General features: G+C 47.6%; 1 protein-coding gene across 1 annotated transcript in view; it reads left to right on the top strand.

Moving 5' to 3' along the window:
- The window catches only part of kcnd1 (potassium voltage-gated channel, Shal-related subfamily, member 1), a 35,239-nt gene extending 21,361 nt beyond the window's left edge, over nt 1-13,878 (top strand). Inside the window, exons 5-9 of the mRNA XM_081609475.1 lie at nt 6,368-6,530; nt 7,654-7,737; nt 8,894-8,989; nt 10,118-10,371; nt 10,995-13,878. Of these exons, the coding sequence (XP_081465601.1) occupies nt 6,368-6,530; nt 7,654-7,737; nt 8,894-8,989; nt 10,118-10,371; nt 10,995-11,196 (799 nt within the window). The 3' untranslated portion in view covers nt 11,197-13,878. The remainder of the gene's footprint in view (nt 1-6,367; nt 6,531-7,653; nt 7,738-8,893; nt 8,990-10,117; nt 10,372-10,994) is intronic.
- Nucleotides 13,879-19,631: the final 5,753 nt, after the last annotated feature.

Here is a 19,631-nt window from a genome sequence, read left to right as displayed (position 1 = left end):
AGATCCACCTGATGTGAGAACAGCAACCTGAACCCTTCAGGGGTCATCCTCCTCATTTCTCTATGAAAGCCTCTGAAGCATGGCCTGCACTCAGGTGCAGCAAGATAAGATCAAAGGGAATCAGTAAAACGTTTTAACTTAAAAATAATCTAAAGTGATGAGTAGGTCAGTGGCTAATGCTGTAGCTTGACTTGGACGGCCGTAATATGAACCCGCTGCGTGTTTCTAACACCCTGGTGGGCCAGGAGCTGCTGCTGCCTCTCCTGCCAACGTTCCAGGGTCACCTGGGGTCACCTGGGGTCACCAGTCTGTCACAGGGCAACACAGACAACCACTCACACCTAGGGACGATTTAGAGAAACCAATCAACCTGACAGTTTCAGACTCTGGGAGGAAACTGGAGTACCTGGAGAAAACCCACCATGCACAGGGAGAACATGCAGACTCCCCGGGCCGGGAATCGAACCCAGAACCGTCTTGCTGCAAGGCAACAGCTCTACCCACTGCACCACTGTGCAGCCCTGTTTTGGTTCAGTTAACTCAAAAATGAGATGCCAAACATCTACTTTCTGTTTAAAGTGGCTAATCAACCACCGCTGGCATCACGACCAAAATGTTTCTAGGGTTATAGATGTAGATATTTCACATGTAGATAGAGATGTAGATATTTCACATAGAGATGTAGATATTTCACATAGAGATGTAGATATTTCACATAGAGATGTAGATATTTCACATGTAGATAGAGATGTAGATATTTCACATGTAGATAGAGATGTAGATATTTCACATAGAGATGTAGATATTTCACATAGAGATAGAGATGTAGATATTTCACATAGAGATGTAGATATTTCACATGTAGATAGAGATGTAGATATTTCACATAGAGATGTAGATATTTCACATAGAGATGTAGATATTTCACATAGAGATAGAGATGTAGATATTTCACATAGAGATGTAGATATTTCACTTGTAGATAGAGATGTAGATATTTCACATAGAGATGTAGATATTTCACATAGAGATGTAGATATTTCACATGTAGATAGAGATGTAGATATTTCACATAGAGATGTAGATATTTCACATAGAGATGTAGATATTTCACATGTAGATAGAGATGTAGATATTTCACATGTAGATAGAGATGTAGATATTTCACATGTAGAAAGAGATGTAGATATTTCACATGTAGATAGAGATGTAGATATTTCACATGTAGATAGAGATGTAGATATTTCACATAGAGATGTAGATATTTCACATGTAGATAGAGATGTAGATATTTCACATAGAGATGTAGATATTTCACATGTAGATAGAGATGTAGATATTTCACATGTAGATAGAGATGTAGATATTTCACATGTAGATAGAGATGTAGATATTTCACATGTAGATAGAGATGTAGATATTTCACATGTAGATAGAGATGTAGATATTTCACATGTAGATATTTCACATGTAGATATAGATGTAGATATTTTACATGTAGAAAGAGATGTAGATATTTCACATGTAGATAGAGATGTAGATATTTCACATGTAGATAGAGATGTAGATATTTCACATGTAGATATTTCACATGTAGATATAGATGTAGATATTTCACATGTAGAAAGAGATGTAGATATTTCACATGTAAGATTATATTCACATGTAGATAGAGATGTAGATATTTCACATAGAGATGTAGATATTTCACATGTAGATAGATATGTAGATATTTCACATGTAGATAGAGATGTAGATATTTCACATGTAGATATTTCACATGTAGATAGAGATGTAGATATTTCACATGTAGATATTTCACATGTAGATAGAGATGTAGATATTTCACATGTAGATATTTCACATGTAGTTAGAGATGTAGATATTTCACATGTAGATATTTCACATGTAGATAGAGATGTAGATATTTCACATGTAGATATTTCACATGTAGATAGAGATGTAGATATTTCACATGTAGATATTTCACATGTAGATAGAGATGTAGATATTTCACATGTAGATAGAGATGTAGATATTTCACATGTAGATAGAGATGTAGATATTTCACATGTAGATATAGATGTAGATATTTCACATGTAGATAGAGATGTAGATATTTCACATGTAGATAGAGATGTAGATATTTCAGACATGCATCGTCGGCACTTTAATTCAAGCCAAAATGTATAGAAACTGGATAATAGAAGTGGGGGCTCCAGCCGTCAGATTCCTGAACTGTTTGGTTCAGTGGAATCGAACGATGCCCAGTAATGGCGCCGCAGGTTCACGTCACTAGCTGTAGCGGCTAATGGCCGCCGTCCGGTCCAGGAGCAGCGAAGGTCACTCTGCTCCCTGACCTCTCGTGTAGGAAGAGCTCCGGTTTCTGAGCGCTGGGTAAACAAGGCAACCACATTATTGTGATGTCACAGATGGTGGATGTTGTAATAGTTTTCTACTGTAAGAAAACGTTGAGCAAATCTACAGACTCATTCCATAAACTAGAACATGTTAGTAATTCCATCACCGCGTCAGAGACGTCAGAGATCCACTGGACAGCTGATGATTTAACATCTTTATAACTCTGAGTGTGTTTAGTTGCTGCTAACAGGTTTAATTTCCAAAAGGTGCCGTTAATCTGGCTGGTTTTCATATTCCAGTTTTATATTCGCAGCACAAAAAGTCACATAACTGCAGAGAGCCTTACGTGTTCCTCCTTTGCTCTGAAGCTTCTGATCCGATCGGGTCGGTTCTGGTCTATTTTCAGCTGCTCTATTTAAAGCTGCAGAGACGTTGGACATCGACCCGGCCCGGTTCCGGTTCTGTTCTGCTAGCTGATATGAGGAGTTCTGCAGAGTTTGGTTTTTACTCTGAATGTTACTTACTGGAACCAGAACCAGAACCAGAACTTTAAGTCTGGACATTTCTCCAACGTTTAGAGAAAAAACCCAAACTTCAGATTTTCTGCTAAAAACCAGCAGGAGGAAGACGATGATGAAGAGTAAAACATGGAACAACCATCCTTCCTCCTGCAACTTTCATCATCACTCCATCAATTAAACATGGCTGCCAGTCACAGAGGAAGAGGAGCAGGAGGATGAAGGCAGCTCTGTGACCCAGAATGTTTGGGTGAGGAAAGACGAACCGAGCTGCTGACCCGGCGGGTCGATGCCGCTGTCCTTGGGAGGAAGAGGAGGAACAAAGCTCTTCATCTCTCTTCTATGCGGTCAGGTCCCACATCATGATGATGCCACCACCGAGCTGCAGAAGGTTCTGGTCAGACCTGTAGCTGCTTCCTGCCGGTCGTCATGGGAACCCTAAAGTCTGGATCCCTGACCTTTCTGCTCTCCTCTAAACTAATTTCCATTGGCCGCCTGTCCCTCTATTAGATTGTGATTGGCTGCTGCAGATCCCATCGGTCTGACTCAGCACTAATGGATTCCTATCTCGTCCAATCAGAACGCAGCTTTCTCCTCCGCTGTCCAGCTTCCAGGATTCAGCTGAGAGTTTGGTCCTGAGCGTCGCCCCGTCTCTGGACCGGGACGCTTCCCGTCTCAGGGCCGACCCGGTTCTCCTCCTCAGGAGGACCGACCTGACCCTCATGCAGAACCGAACCAGCAGGTTCTGCTCTCCTTTCAGGCGGTTTCCAGGTGAAATGAAGCTCAGAGGGACGGATCGATGCCGACTCCAGATTTACTCAGATCAGATCTTCCAAACGTCCCGTCTTTCTTCTTCCTGTCCCTCATGACCTCGTCTCCTTCTCCCGTTTCCTCCTCTCCGCCTCTGGCTCGGTGTCAAAGCTCCACTCCCAGAGCGGAGCCTTGGCTCCAGCAGCGCCACATAATGACCGCTGGAAAAGAGATGGAGAGAAATGAAGAGACTGAGTGCAGAGAGCAGGAAGCAGAGGAGAGAAACACAATCTAAACTTCCTAATGTCTCCCTTCAGTAAGCAGCTACAAGCTCCTAATGCAGCCATCCATTATTAAACATTAGGAGCTGCAGCCTCACACAAACACACACACACACACACACACACACACACACACACAGAGTCACACACACACACACAGAGTCACACACACACACACACACACACACACACAGAGTCACACACACACACACAGAGTCACACACACACACAGAGTCACACACACACAGAGTCACACACAGAGTCACACACACACAGAGTCACACACACACACACAGAGTCACACACACACACACAGAGTCACACACACACACACACAGAGTCACACACACACACACACACACACAGAGTCACACACACACACACAGAGTCACACACAGACACACACACACACAGAGTCACACACACACACAGAGTCACACACACACACAGAGTCACACACACACACACAGTCACACACACACACACACACACACACACACACACACACACACACACACACACACACACACACACACACACACACACACAGAGTCACACACACACACAGAGTCACACACACACACACAGAGTCACACACACACACACAGAGTCACACACACACACACAGAGTCACACACACACACAGAGTCACACACACACAGAGTCACACACAGAGTCACACACACACAGAGTCACACACACACACACAGAGACACACACACACACACAGAGTCACACACACACACACACAGAGTCACACACACAGAGTCACACACACACACACAGAGACACACACACACACACAGTCACACACACACACACACACACACAGAGTCACACACACACACAGAGTCACACACACACACAGAGACACACACACACACACAGTCACACACACACACACAGTCACACACACACACAGAGTCACACACACACACACACAGAGTCACACACACAGAGTCACACACACACACACAGAGTCACACACACACACAGAGACACACACACACACACACACAGTCACACACACAGAGTCACACACACACACACAGAGTCACACACACACAGTCACACACACACAGAGTCACACACACACACACACAGAGTCACACACACAGAGTCACACACACACACAGAGTCACACACACACACACAGAGTCACACACACACACAGAGTCACACACACACACACAGACACACACACACACACACACACACACACACACAGTCACACACACACACAGAGTCACACACACACACACAGAGTCACACACACACACAGACACACACACACACACACACAGACACACACACACACACTCACACACACTCACACACACACACACAGAGTCACACACACACACACAGTCACACACACACACACACAGTCACACACACACAGAGTCACACACACACACACAGTCACACACACACACACACACACACACACACACACACACACACACACACACACACACACACACACACACAGAGTCACACACACACACAGTCACACACACACACACAGTCACACACACACACAGTCACACACACACAGAGTCACACACACACACACTCACACACACACACACAGTCACACACACACACACACAGTCACACACACACACACACTCACACACACACACACACAGAGACACACACACACACACAGTCACACACACACACACAGTCACACACACACACAGTCACACACACACACACACACACACACACACACACACACACACACACAGTCACACACACACACACACACACACACACACACACACACACACACACACAGAGTCACACACACACACACACACACACACTAACTGGTTTAATTACCTCAGGAAGCAGCGCTGCACTGACCTCTGCTGGTGGGAAGCTGACCCTGCAGCTGAACTCAGCAGATAAAATCAGAAACTCCAGACTTAGAATTATAGTTTCTGCTCATTTTAATAATTCTGGGCGGAACCTGAAGTATTTGCTTGTTTCTGGTACGATTTTAAATGCTGGCAATGAAGCCGCTAATTTGGGTTGATTCCAAACAATCTGATTTTTACGCTGGAAAACACGGATGTTGAGTTCAAATTGTGCTAAAAACAGTTAGCCTACCAGTTAGCCTATGCTAGCCTAAAATAGCATCTCAATGCTAACATGTAGCAGCTAAACCCGACGCCTCAGAACCAGGCGGCTGCTGGCAGTCGGCCACAGTTTGAACCAGGAAGTAAACAGTGAGAGGTGAACAGAACAGGAAGTGAGGTCAGACCGAACCTGGAGATCAAACAGCTTCTGGTTTAAAGTCTGGAGGTCCGTCCAGACCCGGCCGGTCAGCGTGGTGCCGGGCTCAGGAAGGACTCTGGGTCCAGAGCTGAGAGAGGAGATTTTACTGCTCAGGTCTGATCAATCTGGTCCCTGCAGCATCTTAATCTGAGCTGCTGCTTCTCTCTGCAGGTACGGTGACATGGTTCCGAACACGATCGCAGGGAAGATCTTCGGCTCCATCTGCTCCCTGAGCGGCGTTCTGGTCATCGCGCTGCCCGTCCCCGTCATCGTGTCCAACTTCAGCCGGATCTACCACCAGAACCAGAGAGCCGACAAGATGAGAGCGCAGCAGGTCAGAAGGCTGACCTCATCCCTGTAGCTCCGCCCACAGGAAGCAGCATCCCTGTAGCTCCGCCCACCGGAGGCAGCATCCCTGTAGCTCCGCCCACAGGAAGCAGCATCCCTGTAGCTCCGCCCACAGGAAGCAGCATCCATGTGGCCCCGCCCACAGGAAGCAGCATCCATGTGGCTCCGCCCACATGAGGCAGCATCCCTGTAGCTCCGCCCACAGGAAGCAGCATCCATGTGGCCCCGCCCACAGGAAGCAGCATCCATGTGGCTCCGCCCACATGAGGCAGCATCCCTGTAGCTCCGCCCACATGAGGCAGCATCCCTGTGGCTCCGCCCACAGGAAGCAGCATCCCTGTAGCTCCGCCCACAGGAGGCAGCATCCCTGTGGCTCCGCCCACATGAGGCAGCATCCCTGTAGCTCCGCCCACAGGAGGCAGCATCCCTGTAGCTCCGCCCACAGGAGGCAGCATCCCTGTGGCTCCGCCCACAGGAAGCAGCATCCCTGTAGCTCCGCCCACATGAAGCAGCATCCCTGTAGCTCCGCCCACAGGAGGCAGCATCCCTGTAGCTCCGCCCACATGAGGCAGCATCCCTGTGGCTCCGCCCACATGAGGCAGCATCCCTGTAGCTCCGCCCACATGAGGCAGCATCCCTGTGGCTCCGCCCACAGGAGGCAGCATCCCTGTAGCTCCGCCCACATGAGGCAGCATCCCTGTAGCTCCGCCCACAGGAGGCAGCATCCCTGTGGCTCCGCCCACAGGAAGCAGCATCCCTGTAGCTCCGCCCACATGAGGCAGCATCCCTGTGGCTCCGCCCACAGGAAGCAGCATCCCTGTGGCTCCGCCCACAGGAGGCAGCATCCCTGTGGCTCCGCCCACAGGAGGCAGCATCCCTGTAGCTCCGCCCACATGAGGCAGCATCCCTGTGGCTCCGCCCACAGGAAGCAGGGCCTCATGCAGTAGTGTAGTTTTCAGAATCGTACAACTGAGAATGAATTTTCTAAAATGTTCATAATGTGAATCGTTCGATGAACACAACAGGTTGCAAGAAAAGAGGTGTGTGTGTGTGTGAGTCTGTGTGTGTGTGTGTGACTGACGCTGATGTTTTCCTACTTCTGTTCACAGAAAGTCCGTTTGGCTCGAATCCGCATGGCGAAGAAAGGAACAGCAAACGCCTTCCTGCAGTACAAAGAGGACCACACTCTGGGAGTGAGACTCACACACACACACACACACACTCACACACACACACACACACACACACACACACACACACACACACACACACACACACACACACACACACACACACAGACTCACACACACACACACACACGCAGACACACACACACACACACAGACTCACACACACACACACACACACACACGCACACACACACACACACACACAGACTCACACACACACACACACACACACACGCACACACACACACACACAGACACACACACACACACACACACACACGCGCACACACACACACACACACACACGACACACACACACACACACACACACACACACACACACACACACACACACAGACTCACACACACACACACACACACACTCACACACACACACACACACACACAGACTCACACACACACACACACACGCACACACACACACACACAGACAGCTTGGCAGCATCCAGCAGTATGAATGAATGAATGAATGTCAGACATGGAGGCCATCATGAGGTCGTCCGGCTCTCGTCCATCCAGCAGATCTTTAAGTTCTAGCTTTGGTTCTGGAGCTCTTTGGTTCCAGTCGGGTTCTGGTTCTGGTTCTGGAGCCGTCATGCTGAGCTGGTTCTGTTCGCTCTCCAGCGGTCTCACACTTCCTGTCGTCTGAAGCGGATCTTCTTCGTCGGGTCGGACCATCTCAGGCCTGATGAAGGCTGCCTTCATCCTCATCCTCATGGAGCTTCTTCAGGTGGAATAAAGATTCCAGACTGATGGGTCCAAATCCACCTGCAGCGCAGAGCAGGAACCCGGGAATCCTGGGTTCCTGCTGTGGGAATCCTGGGTTCCTGCTGTGGGAACCCAGGATTCCCGGGTTCCTGCTCTGGGAATCCTGGGTTCCCAGAGCAGGAAGAGGAGGAGGAAGATAGAAACTTGGAGGAAGATGCTCATCTTATAAGAAACTTGAAAAGAGCCACAGCAGGAGGTGGAGCAGAGAGGAACCAGAGCATCTGGACCTCTGGCTCCCTCACCATAATGGAGGAAACAACCGTCTCCATGACAACAGCTGGAAAGCCCACCATGTGCTTCACTGGGAAAACCGATAACTGATTGTTCCAGGTTGTAAGTGAGGACTGACTGGTTTCTGTCGTGTTTTCAGGACCGGGACAGCGACAGCACGGCTCTGTGTGTGAAGAACAGATCCACCTTTGAGCATCAGCACAACCACCTGCTTCACTGTCTGGAGAAAACCACGGTGAGGCAGGAACTACGGGAACTACGGGAACTACAGGAGCTACAGGAGCTACAGGAACTACAGGAGCTACAGGAGCTACAGGAGCTACAGGAGCTACGCCCTCTGTGGTTCATGCTCCTGATCATAGCTGGTCTTCATTGTAACCACAAACCACATAGAAACACAGAAACAAGACACCATACCATGAGAGCAGGATGGAGCTAAGGAAGCTAATGGAGCTAATAAAGCTTAAAGCTAATGGAGCTAATGAAGCTAATGGAGCAAAGGAAGCTAATGGAGCTAATGGAGCTAATAAAGCTAATGGAGCCAATAAAGCTAATAGAGCTAATAAAGCTAATGATGATAATGGAGCTAATGACGTTACTAGAACTAATAAAGTTAATGGAACTAATGAAGCTAATGAAGCTAAAGAAGCTAAGGGAGCTAATAGAGGTAATAATGCTAATGGAGCTAATAAAGCTAATGCAGCTAATAGAGATAATAAAGTTAATGGAGCTAATAAAGCTAATGATGCTAATGGAGCTAATGATGTTACTAGAACTAATAAAGTTAATGGAACTAATGAAGCTAATAAAGCTAATGGCGCTAATAAAGCTAATGGAGCTAATAAAGCTAATGAAGCTAAAGAAGCTAAGGGAGCTAATAGAGGTAATAAAGCTAATGGAGCTAATAAAGCTAATGAAGCTAATAAAGCTAATAGAGGTAATAAAGCTAATGGAGCTAATAAAGCTAATGGAGCTAATAAAGCTAATAGAGGTAATAAAGCTAATGGCGCTAATAAAGCTAATGGAGCTAATAAAGCTAATGGAGCTAATAAAGCAGGGGTGTCAAACTCCAGTCCTCCAGGGCCGGTGTCCTCCAACTTTTAGATGTGTCTCTGCTGCACCACCTGAATAGAATAATTAGGTCATTAGCAAGGCTGTGGAGACCTGATCTACACAAAGAGGATGTAATTAAGTCATTTCATTCCAGTGTTTTGTAGCTGTGGCACATCTAAACACTGCAGGACCTTGAGGACTGGAGTTTGACACCCCTGTAATAAAGCTAAGCAGCTGACAGATGAAGCAAAACTATTGGTTTGTTTGGTGGTCAGAAGGTTGATTGACATCTTCCACCTTGACCTCACAGAACCACGAGTTCACTGATGAGATGACCTACAGCGAGCTCTGCATGACCGAGTCGGTGGGCTTCCGGACCAGCCGTAGCACCTCTCTATCCAGCCAGCAGGGGGCGCAGAACAACTCCACAGGCTGCTGCCCCCGCCGGGCCCGGAGGAGAGCCGCCATGCGACTGGCCAACTCCACGGTGTCTGTGAGCCGGGGCAGCGTCCAGGAGCTGGACACCCTGCAGCTCCATACCACCACCTCCATACCACCACAAACGTAAGTAAACACACAACCGACGCAGAAATGAGCCAAATCAAGGTCTCTTAGAGAGAATGTAAAGGTCCTGGAGCAGAGCCCTGAGGTTCCCCGGGTTTGGCTGGAGAGGCTGCAGGTCTGATCAGACCAGAGGTTCAGGGATGAGTGTCAGTGTGTCGTGCTTTCTGCAGACTGGTTGGCCTCCAGTCTCTGATCCACTGCAACAGTCTAGAGCGTATTGTTGCATTTAAAGGGGAATCTCTCTGAAACAGGCTCAGATACATCCATCTATACCTGGCAGACATCAACAAGCCTCTGGCATTCAGGCTGGATGTCTGGCCTCCATGTCCACTGCTTGGTTTCTCCCACTGACCTGGGTTTTACCCACAGTCCACACATTTCCACAGGATGGAGGCTGGAACGTTAAGTTTCATCCAGTAAAACCAGTTTGAACTCTGATCTGGTGATGGACTGAAGTCTGTGGCGGGAAACCAACCAGCTCAATGGGAAGGTTGGTCCCACATCATGGCTTTTGGAACATGGCGGTCGTCTTCTCCCCCGGCAGAGCTAGCAGTTAGCTATCAGGGTAGCACCTGGACCAGAACCAGACAGGTCCTGACGCTGATCTCCGTGTCTCTCCCCAGTCGGTCCAGCCTCAACGCCCAACCGGACGACCTCAAGCTGAACTGTGGCGATCAGGACTTCACCGCCGCCATCATCAGCATTCCCACTCCACCTGCCAACACGCCGGACGAGAGTCTGCCTCCGTCGCCCGTCCCCGGCATCCTGCGGAACACCCGGGCCACCGCCTACACCCACGAAACCGTCAAGATCTCCTCCTTATAACCTCTGACCCCTGCTCCCCCAGACTCCCACCCTCCCACTCTGAACCTCTGGTTCTGATCCATGGTCCGGGATCAGCCGGATCTTTGGAGCTGCAGGAAGATCAGACCAGCATGAGGCTGAAGCTGCAGAACCTTTAGATTTTATTCTCCTGGGAACGTTCAGGAATCAGAACATTGAGCCGGTCCGACTCCGTCCAGCCCTCCTGGGCCGGGTCGTCCTGGTCCAGCTGTTTCTTTCTTTGGGTTTGGTTCTGTTTAAATGGGTCGGATGGAAATGAATCTTGTTGGAGTGACTGAACTCAGGTTTTGGGTCGAGCTGTAAGCTGAGTGGTTCGGCCCAGTTTTCAGTGAGAACCGGGTTCGTTGTGGGATTGAGTCCAGGATCCAGAGACGGAATCTTCAGGATTAACGATGCAGGTTTGGATCGCTTGGTTCTGAAGAACGGAAGCACTAGTGATGGAACCAGCGGCCCAAACCGGACCCGACCGATTTTCTCCTCCTGCAACTGAACCTTTGGACTGCTGCATGCAGGTTCTGATCCAAACTGCTCTGGTTCTGCTTGTTCAATGCGGACCAAGAACCTTTTACTCTTTAAAATATGCAACGTCTCTCTGATGAGGAAACCAGAACCAGGAGCTGAACAGAACTCCAGCAGAACCGCAAAGCGGACGGGTTTCATTTGTCATGTGACAGAAGATTTTAGGAGGAAGTGCCTGAAGATTCCCCAGACGGAGGTTCTGATGATCCGGTTGACCTGCGTCTACCTGCCAGACGGTCCAGACAGAACCAGAATCAGAACCAGCTGATGCCACCAGAGTCACATGACCAAGCAGCTGCTTCTGATCAGTTCTAATCCTTTGGTAGGTTCTGGTTCTGTTTGGTTTCTGGTCCAAATGAAGCAGTCAGAGGCTCCAGCTGAAGAGTTCTGGACAGAACCGAGGACCGGGTCCAACTGATGATCCAGTGGAACCGCTCAGCTGCTGGAGGTTCTGGTCTAACATGTCCAACTGGACGTGACCTTTGACCTTCCCAGCTTGATGACAGGCGCTCACCGTTAGCTCAGCTGTTGGAAGGCGTCCTGGTCCAGATGGTTCTGTTTCAGTACCTTCAGTTTGTTCTGGATCCGTGACTTTATGGTTCGGGTCCAACTGGTATCATGGTTCGGGTCCAACTGGTATCATGGTTCTGGTTCATCTTGAGACTCTGGTGGTCCGGAGGCAGCGGGTCGGAGTTCCGGGTCAGAGTCCCGGGTCAGAGTTCCGGGTCAGAGTCCCGGGTCGGAGTTCCGGGTCGGAGTTCCGGGTCGGAGTCCCGGGTCGGAGCGCTGCTTGTTCTCCTGCTGCTGTCTCCAAACTGGCCACCAGGGGTCAGAATTGAACAACATGGGATCTTTAGCTGCTGCAGTTGAACTGCTGTTTGTCCTGGTCGGCCCGGTTCTGAAGTCCAACACCGAACGTTTCTAACAATCTTACATAAATGTAACGACATAAAGACAAACAAACATGATAAAATGTCTGCTGTTTGCAGGAAAAGATGCTTCCTGCTCCGCCGTACGGAGCGGGAAGCAGGACAGGAAACAGGAAGTAGCATGTTGACCCGGCGGGGAGAACCGGAATGCGCAGCTTCTCCAGCAGAGACTGAAAGCTGTAACATTTTGTATCATAAATGCTCCAACCAAAACAGAGACAGTTAGACGGAGGAGTCAGGGAGCCGCTGGTCCTCCTGCATGAGCCTCGTAGACGTAGCTCCGCCCACAAACAGAGGAAGAGGAAGAGGAAGAGCTCTTCTTTTGTCCTTTTGCATGATGATGTTGGTTCTGTTGACTTCCTTCCTTCCTTCCTTCCTTCCTTCCTTCCTTCCTTCCTTCCTTCCTTCCTTCCTTCCTTCCTTCCTTCCTTCCTTCCTTCCTTCCTTCCTGTGGATTTTTCTCCACTGAGGAGTCGATCCAGCGGATCAAGATTATATCAGAGTTCCTGATTTCAGATTTATTCAGGCATGCTCCTCCAGTGTGTGTGTGTGTGTGTGTGTGTGTGTGTGTGTGTGTGTGTGTGTTGAGCAGTCACTACTATGCATGGATACCGTTGTAGGTATTTTAGCTGTTTTCTCCTCCGACAGACAGGAAACGCTCCAGAAGGTTTTTCTTCTTCTGCAGCTTCCAGACGAAATGACGCGTCAAACGGTCAACGGACAAGTAGAGCAACTAAAGCAACTAAAGCAACAAACTGCAGTTCAGTTCTGAGGATAAATGATTTCCCTTCTTGTCCCAGATGAAAGTTCTTATTATAATTTGTATTATTGTTGCTGCAGCAGCTGGAAGGTTTTGGGTTCGATTCCCGGCCTGCAGGTCACTTGTTCTCCTCCCACAGACCAGAAACACGACGGTCAGGCCGACCTCTGACCTCTGAGGCACCTGGTATGACATATGGAATAAAGAAACATGGCTGACTGAAGGCATCTACAGAAAAATAATACAAAATTCAGAAATAAATCAAATATCACACAGAAATGAAGAGGAAAAAAATGGAATATTTATTACAGGGTAATAAATATATGAATTTCTGCCACACGTCTAAAAACTTTACAAACATTTGTGTTGCATTTGTTGGAATTAATCTATTGAGGTTTTTCTCTGAATCTGCATGGAGAAAAATCAACTTTTTGAAAAATAAGCTAAAAAAATGACGACAAAATAAATCATCAAATAAAAACAAGAAGGTTCCACCTGATTATACAGTTTAACAATAATTAATATTCGTTTAATAGTTTCAGCAGAAGACAAGCCGCTTTTAAATGACTCTTTTTAATTGTTGGTTTTATTTGTTTTAGCTGCAGTTTGAGATTTTAGTTCATGTAAAACACGTTATAAATTATTATTATTATTATTATTATTATTACTACTTTAACATTATTCTGTATTCTATTCATTTTCCTTTATGGGAAAAAAGTTTTACAGTAAAACATTTTTATTTTCTCTTAAGTAAAAATGTTTAATTATAAGAAAATGAATCCATGAATCACTAAACAGTGACAAGTAAAAATTATTATATATATAAACTCCAATATAAAAAACTTCACTTTTTATATATTAATTTTGAAAAAAGAAATAATGTGACAGTAAATTCAGAAATCATTAAATGAAGAGCAAAATAAACATGTTTTAAAAATCATGAAAGAAAAAAGTGAAAAACTAAAACGGCTGAAAATGATGAACAGATATTGATTATTGTTGATCTGTGTAATCAAACACGTTTTTATTGAGTTTTGTGTTCAATAATCAATTTATCCACTAATTTATTGATACTTGTGTTTATTGGAGGTTCAGTCAGGATCTGTATCCTGGAGCTTTGACCTTTGACCTGATGATGATGATGATGATGATGATGATGATGATGATGATGATGCAGTGAGGGAGGAAACAGCATTAAAGCACACAGGTGTATAATCCATTCCACTAATAAAGAGCAACAGAAACTGAAGAAAATGTCTGCCGGACTTTTTTCAGCCTCACACTCAACAGCTCCCCCTGCTGGTCACAGAGCAAACAACACGGACTTCCTGTTTACTGAGCGGAGCAGGAAAGAGATGCTGCCATCCAGCGGTCAGAGTGTGAAACTGCCGCATCCCAAGTTTCTTTTTAAAAGATGATTATATTATTAAGCAGTAAAAAGGAGAAAAAAGGATTAATATCAATGTTTATGTATAGTTATAATAATAATTTATTACTAGTAGTAAAAATAACAGACGTGGCAGGAAGCAGCCTGAGCCCTGCTGATATTTAGTAACTGAAAAGCCGTTAATGTGTCATATTTTAGTTTATGGAGTCAATCTGCGCTCACTGACATTCAGTTCAGTTTATTAGCTTCAATTCATCATTATGATTTATGGCATCGATAAAAACGGCTCCCAGTTTGGAGCATTTTTAGTAGTTAAGATATTTCAGGCACATCGAGTCGAGCTGACTCGTCATAATGACGTCACTGAAATAATTATCCTCAAAACATCCCAGAATTACGAATCATTTTTGAAACTTCAGTGAAACAATGAAAAATAACTAAATGTTTTGGAAACGGATCCATTTTCAGCAGATCGTCTTCAAAACGTTTTGGAGTCGTTGACCGGCGGGGGGTCCGCGTTTAGAAAGGAGGCCATTTATTCACATTTATTCACATTTATTCACATTTATTCACATCTGAACTGACACCATGGTACCAATACATATTTAAATGCATGCAAATCATTATAACTAAACTAATTTAAGGTCAATCAAAGTATAAATGTAACTTCATTTAACTCCTCAGATCTTGTTGCTGAAAAAGGTAAGAACTCAAATTAAACCCAGAGAATCAGAAACAAAGTGACAGGAAGGAGATGTTACGTCAACCTGCGTTTCTGATTGAGACTATATATATATATATATATATATATATATATATATATATATATACACTGCTCAAAAAAATAAAGGGAACACTTAAACAACACAATATAACTCCAAGTAAATCAAACTTCTGTGAAATCAAACTGTCCACTTAGGAAGCAACACTGATTGACAATCAGTTTCTCCTGCTGCTGTGCAAATGGAATAGACAACAGATGGAAATTATTGGCAATTAGCAAGACACACTCGATAAAGGAGAGGTTCTGCAGGTGGGGACCACAGACCACTTCTCAGTACCTTTGCTGTCTGGCTGATGTTTTGGTCAGTTTTGAATGTTGGTGCTGCTTTCACACTCGTGGCAGCATGAGACGGACTCTACGACCCACACAAGTGGCTCAGGTAGTGCAGCTCATCCAGGATGGCACATCAATGCGAGCTGTGGCAAGAAGGTTTGCTGTGTCTGTCAGCGTAGTGTCCAGAGGCTGGAGGGGCTACCAGGAGACAGGCCAGTACACCAGGAGACGTGGAGGAGGCCGTAGGAGGGCAACAACCCAGCAGCAGGACGGCTACCTCCGCCTTTGTGAAAGAAGGAACAGGAGGAGCACTGCCAGAGCCCTGCAGAATGACCTCCAGCAGGCCACAAATATGTCTGCACAAACGGTTAGAAACCGACTCCATGAGGATGGTACGAGGGCCCGACGTCCACAGATGGGGGTTGTGCTCACAGCCCAACACCGTGCAGGACGCTTGGCATTTGCCAGAGAACACCAGGATTGGCAAATTCGCCACTGGCGCCTTGTGCTCTTCACAGATGAAAGCAGGTTCACACTGAGCACATGTGACAGATGTGACAGAGTCTGGAGACGCCGTGGAGAGCGGTCTGCTGCCTGCAACATCCTTCAGCATGACCGGTTTGGCAGTGGGTCAGTAATGGTGTGGGGTGGCATTTCTTTGGAGGGCCGCACAGCCCTCCATGTGCTCACCAGAGGTAGCCTGACTGCCATTAGGTACCGAGATGAGATCCTCAGACCCTTGTGAGACCATATGCTGGTGCGGTTGACCCTGGGTTCCTCCTAATGCAGGACAATGCTAGACCTCATGTGGCTGGAGTGTGTCAGCAGTTCCTGCAAGATGAAGGCATTGAAGCTATGGACCGGCCCGCCCGTTCCCCAGACCTGAATCCGATTGAGCACATCTGGGACATCATGTCTCGCTCCATCCACCAACGTCACGTTGCACCACAGACTGTCCAGGAGTCGGCGGATGCTTCCTATCATGCTAAACTCTATGATAGAATGTGTTACTATGATGTTATTTACTGTTCAAAAACCTGTTGCTGCATTTATTAATGTCCACAAACTGAGTGAGTCTGAAGTTGGAGTAGAGAAACTAGATAAACTGTTTCTAACGGTCAGAATGAGGACATCAGGGATGCGTCCTGATACTTTCCTATCATTCCTTCAGGAACAAACATTCCCATATTTCCTGTTAAACTCCTCCAAACCCAGAATTTCACCATTTCCATCCAGGAAATGGACCAGATTTGTTCACTCCTCCACTCGGTCACGGGTATAGATTTTGTCCATAGAATGGCTCTGTGGGTCCACATTATGGGGCCGAAGCTGTTTGGACATGAACTTCCACTGTAACCAAACCTGCTGATGGGAAGCAGAGAGCTGCAGGGAGTTTGGATCAGAACCAGGTTTCAGTAACGACCCAAAACCTCCGACCTTCTGCAATACGATGGACAACAAACCGAACAAGATCTGCGTTTTTTAAAAGGGCCGGAAGCATCTGAGCTTTAAAGGCCATTCACCATTTCATCATGACGCCTTCATGCCACTGAAACTGTTGACTTTAACATTAAACACACTGTTCTCAACAGGTGGGGGCGCTCTTCCTCCGTCCATAATCAGACATTTAAGCGACTTGAAACCATTCTTCCCTCCCTGGCACCTCCAGACCCGGGCCCCCATCCGCCCCCCAGGCCCCTGTAGCTCCGCCCCTGGCTGGTCGGGGTACCGGCTCCTGTAGCTCCGCCCCTGGCTGGTCGGGGTACCGGCCCCTGTAGCTCCGCCCCTGGCTGGTCGGGGTACCGGCCCCTGTAGCTCCGCCCCTGGCTGGTCGGGGTACCGGCCCCTGTAGCTCCGCCCCTGGCTGGTCGGGGTACCGGCCCCTGTAGCTCCGCCCCTGGCTGGTCGGGGTACCGGCTCCTGTAGCTCCGCCCCTGGCTGGTCGGGGTACCGGCCCTGTAGCTCCGCCCCTGGCTGGTCGGGGTACCGGCCCCTGTAGCTCCGCCCCTGGCTGGTCGGGGTACCGGCCCCTGTAGCTCCGCCCCTGGCTGGTCGGGGTACCGGCCCCTGTAGCTCCGCCCCTGGCTGGTCGGGGTACCGGCCCCTGTAGCTCCGCCCCTGGCTGGTCGGGGTACCGGCCCCTGTAGCTCCGCCCCTGGCTGGTCGGGGTACCGGCCCCTGTAGCTCCGCCCCTGGCTGGTCGGGGTACCGGCTCCCCTCCCGTTAGCTGCAGCCGACTCCATTGGCACCACGGAGTGGTGATCACTCGACTCCATCCCATCATGACCAGCAATAAAAAACTATGGAAACTGTAGGAGCCGTTTCTCCATTTTCAGTTAAATCTTAAAGTTTAGATTATTTTGACTTTTGCTGAAGCCATTTTGAAAGACGGACCCGACAGACGTCTTCACACCGCATCACATCCTGATGCTAACGAGCAAACCTGCCTCACCTGGACGATTTCAGAAACGCCACCTGAGCCTCAGGTGGAACCAGGTGACCTGCCCTGAATGCAGACAGAGGACAAGCGTCGATTCTGATCCCGGAGTTCTGATCCAGGAGGTCCGGTTCTGATCCAGGAGGTCCGGTTCTGATCCAGGAGGTCCGGTTGGCTCAGAGCAGCTTCAGACCAAAACCAGCTGGAGAGACGGCAGGATATTAATCTTCCTTCTGTTTTCGTCTTTTTGCAGGTTGGAATGTCTGCGTTGACGTTAGCCGATGTTAGCATGGTGACGTGATTTAATGCACCATTAGGGGGCGCTGTAGGGGGCATTTCTCTGCTGTAGGGGGCATTTCTCTGCTGTAGGGGCCATTTCTCTGCTGTAGGGGCCATTTCTCTGCTGTAGGGGCCATTTCTCTGCTGTAGGGGCCATTTATCTGCTGTAGGGGCCATTTCTCTGCTGTAGGGGCCATTTCTCTGCTGTAGGGGCCATTTCTCTGCTGTAGGGGCCATTTCTCTGCTGTAGGGGCCATTTCTCTGCTGTAGGGGCCATTTCTCTGCTGTAGGGGCCATTTCTCTGCTTTCAGTTAAATCTTAGAATTTAGATTATTTTATTTGCTTATTTTCTGGTTGATTTATAATTAAAGTTTTTTGTCTAGTAATTCCCTTAATTAGTTAATTAATTTCAGTGCTACCTGTAGCGTTCTGCAGCTCGGTTCACCTGGTTTCTCACCAGCCAGGCAGCCAATCAGCAGCCTGCTTCTTCCGTACGGAACAAACAGAAACAGCAGTTTTGGTCTGAGTGGAGTTCCATAGAACCTGTTTGACTTTCGCTTTGATCTGCAGGAAGTTTTTACATTTTTGGACAAATAATTACAGAAACATTAAATATTTAAAACTTTGATATTTTCTGAGGTTTCCAGCATTTTTTCCTCCATAAACTCTGAGAGCTGCTCAGAACCGGAACCATCAGAACCATCAGAACCATCAGAACCAGAACCATCAGAACCATCAGAACCAGAACCATCAGAACCAGAACCATCAGAACCATCAGAACCAGAACCATCAGAACCATCAGAACCAGAACCATCAGAACCATCAGAACCATCAGAACCATCAGAACCAGAACCATCAGAACCATCAGAACCAGAACCATCAGAACCAGAACCATCAGAACCAGAACCATCAGAACCATCAGAACCAGAACCATCAGAACCGGAACCATCAGAACCGGGACCATCAGAACCGGAACCAGCTGGGTCTGATGGTTCTTGTCCTCCGGCGGTTCTGGTGCCAGGAGAAATTCCACTAGAATCAGAACCGGG

The sequence above is a fragment of the Poecilia reticulata genome, chromosome 7 (genome assembly GCF_904066995.2).
Source record: "Poecilia reticulata chromosome 7, P_reticulata-male-v2, whole genome shotgun sequence".
Taxonomy (NCBI): Eukaryota; Metazoa; Chordata; class Actinopteri; order Cyprinodontiformes; family Poeciliidae; genus Poecilia; species Poecilia reticulata.
This window is presented reverse-complemented; position numbering and strand designations above follow the sequence as displayed.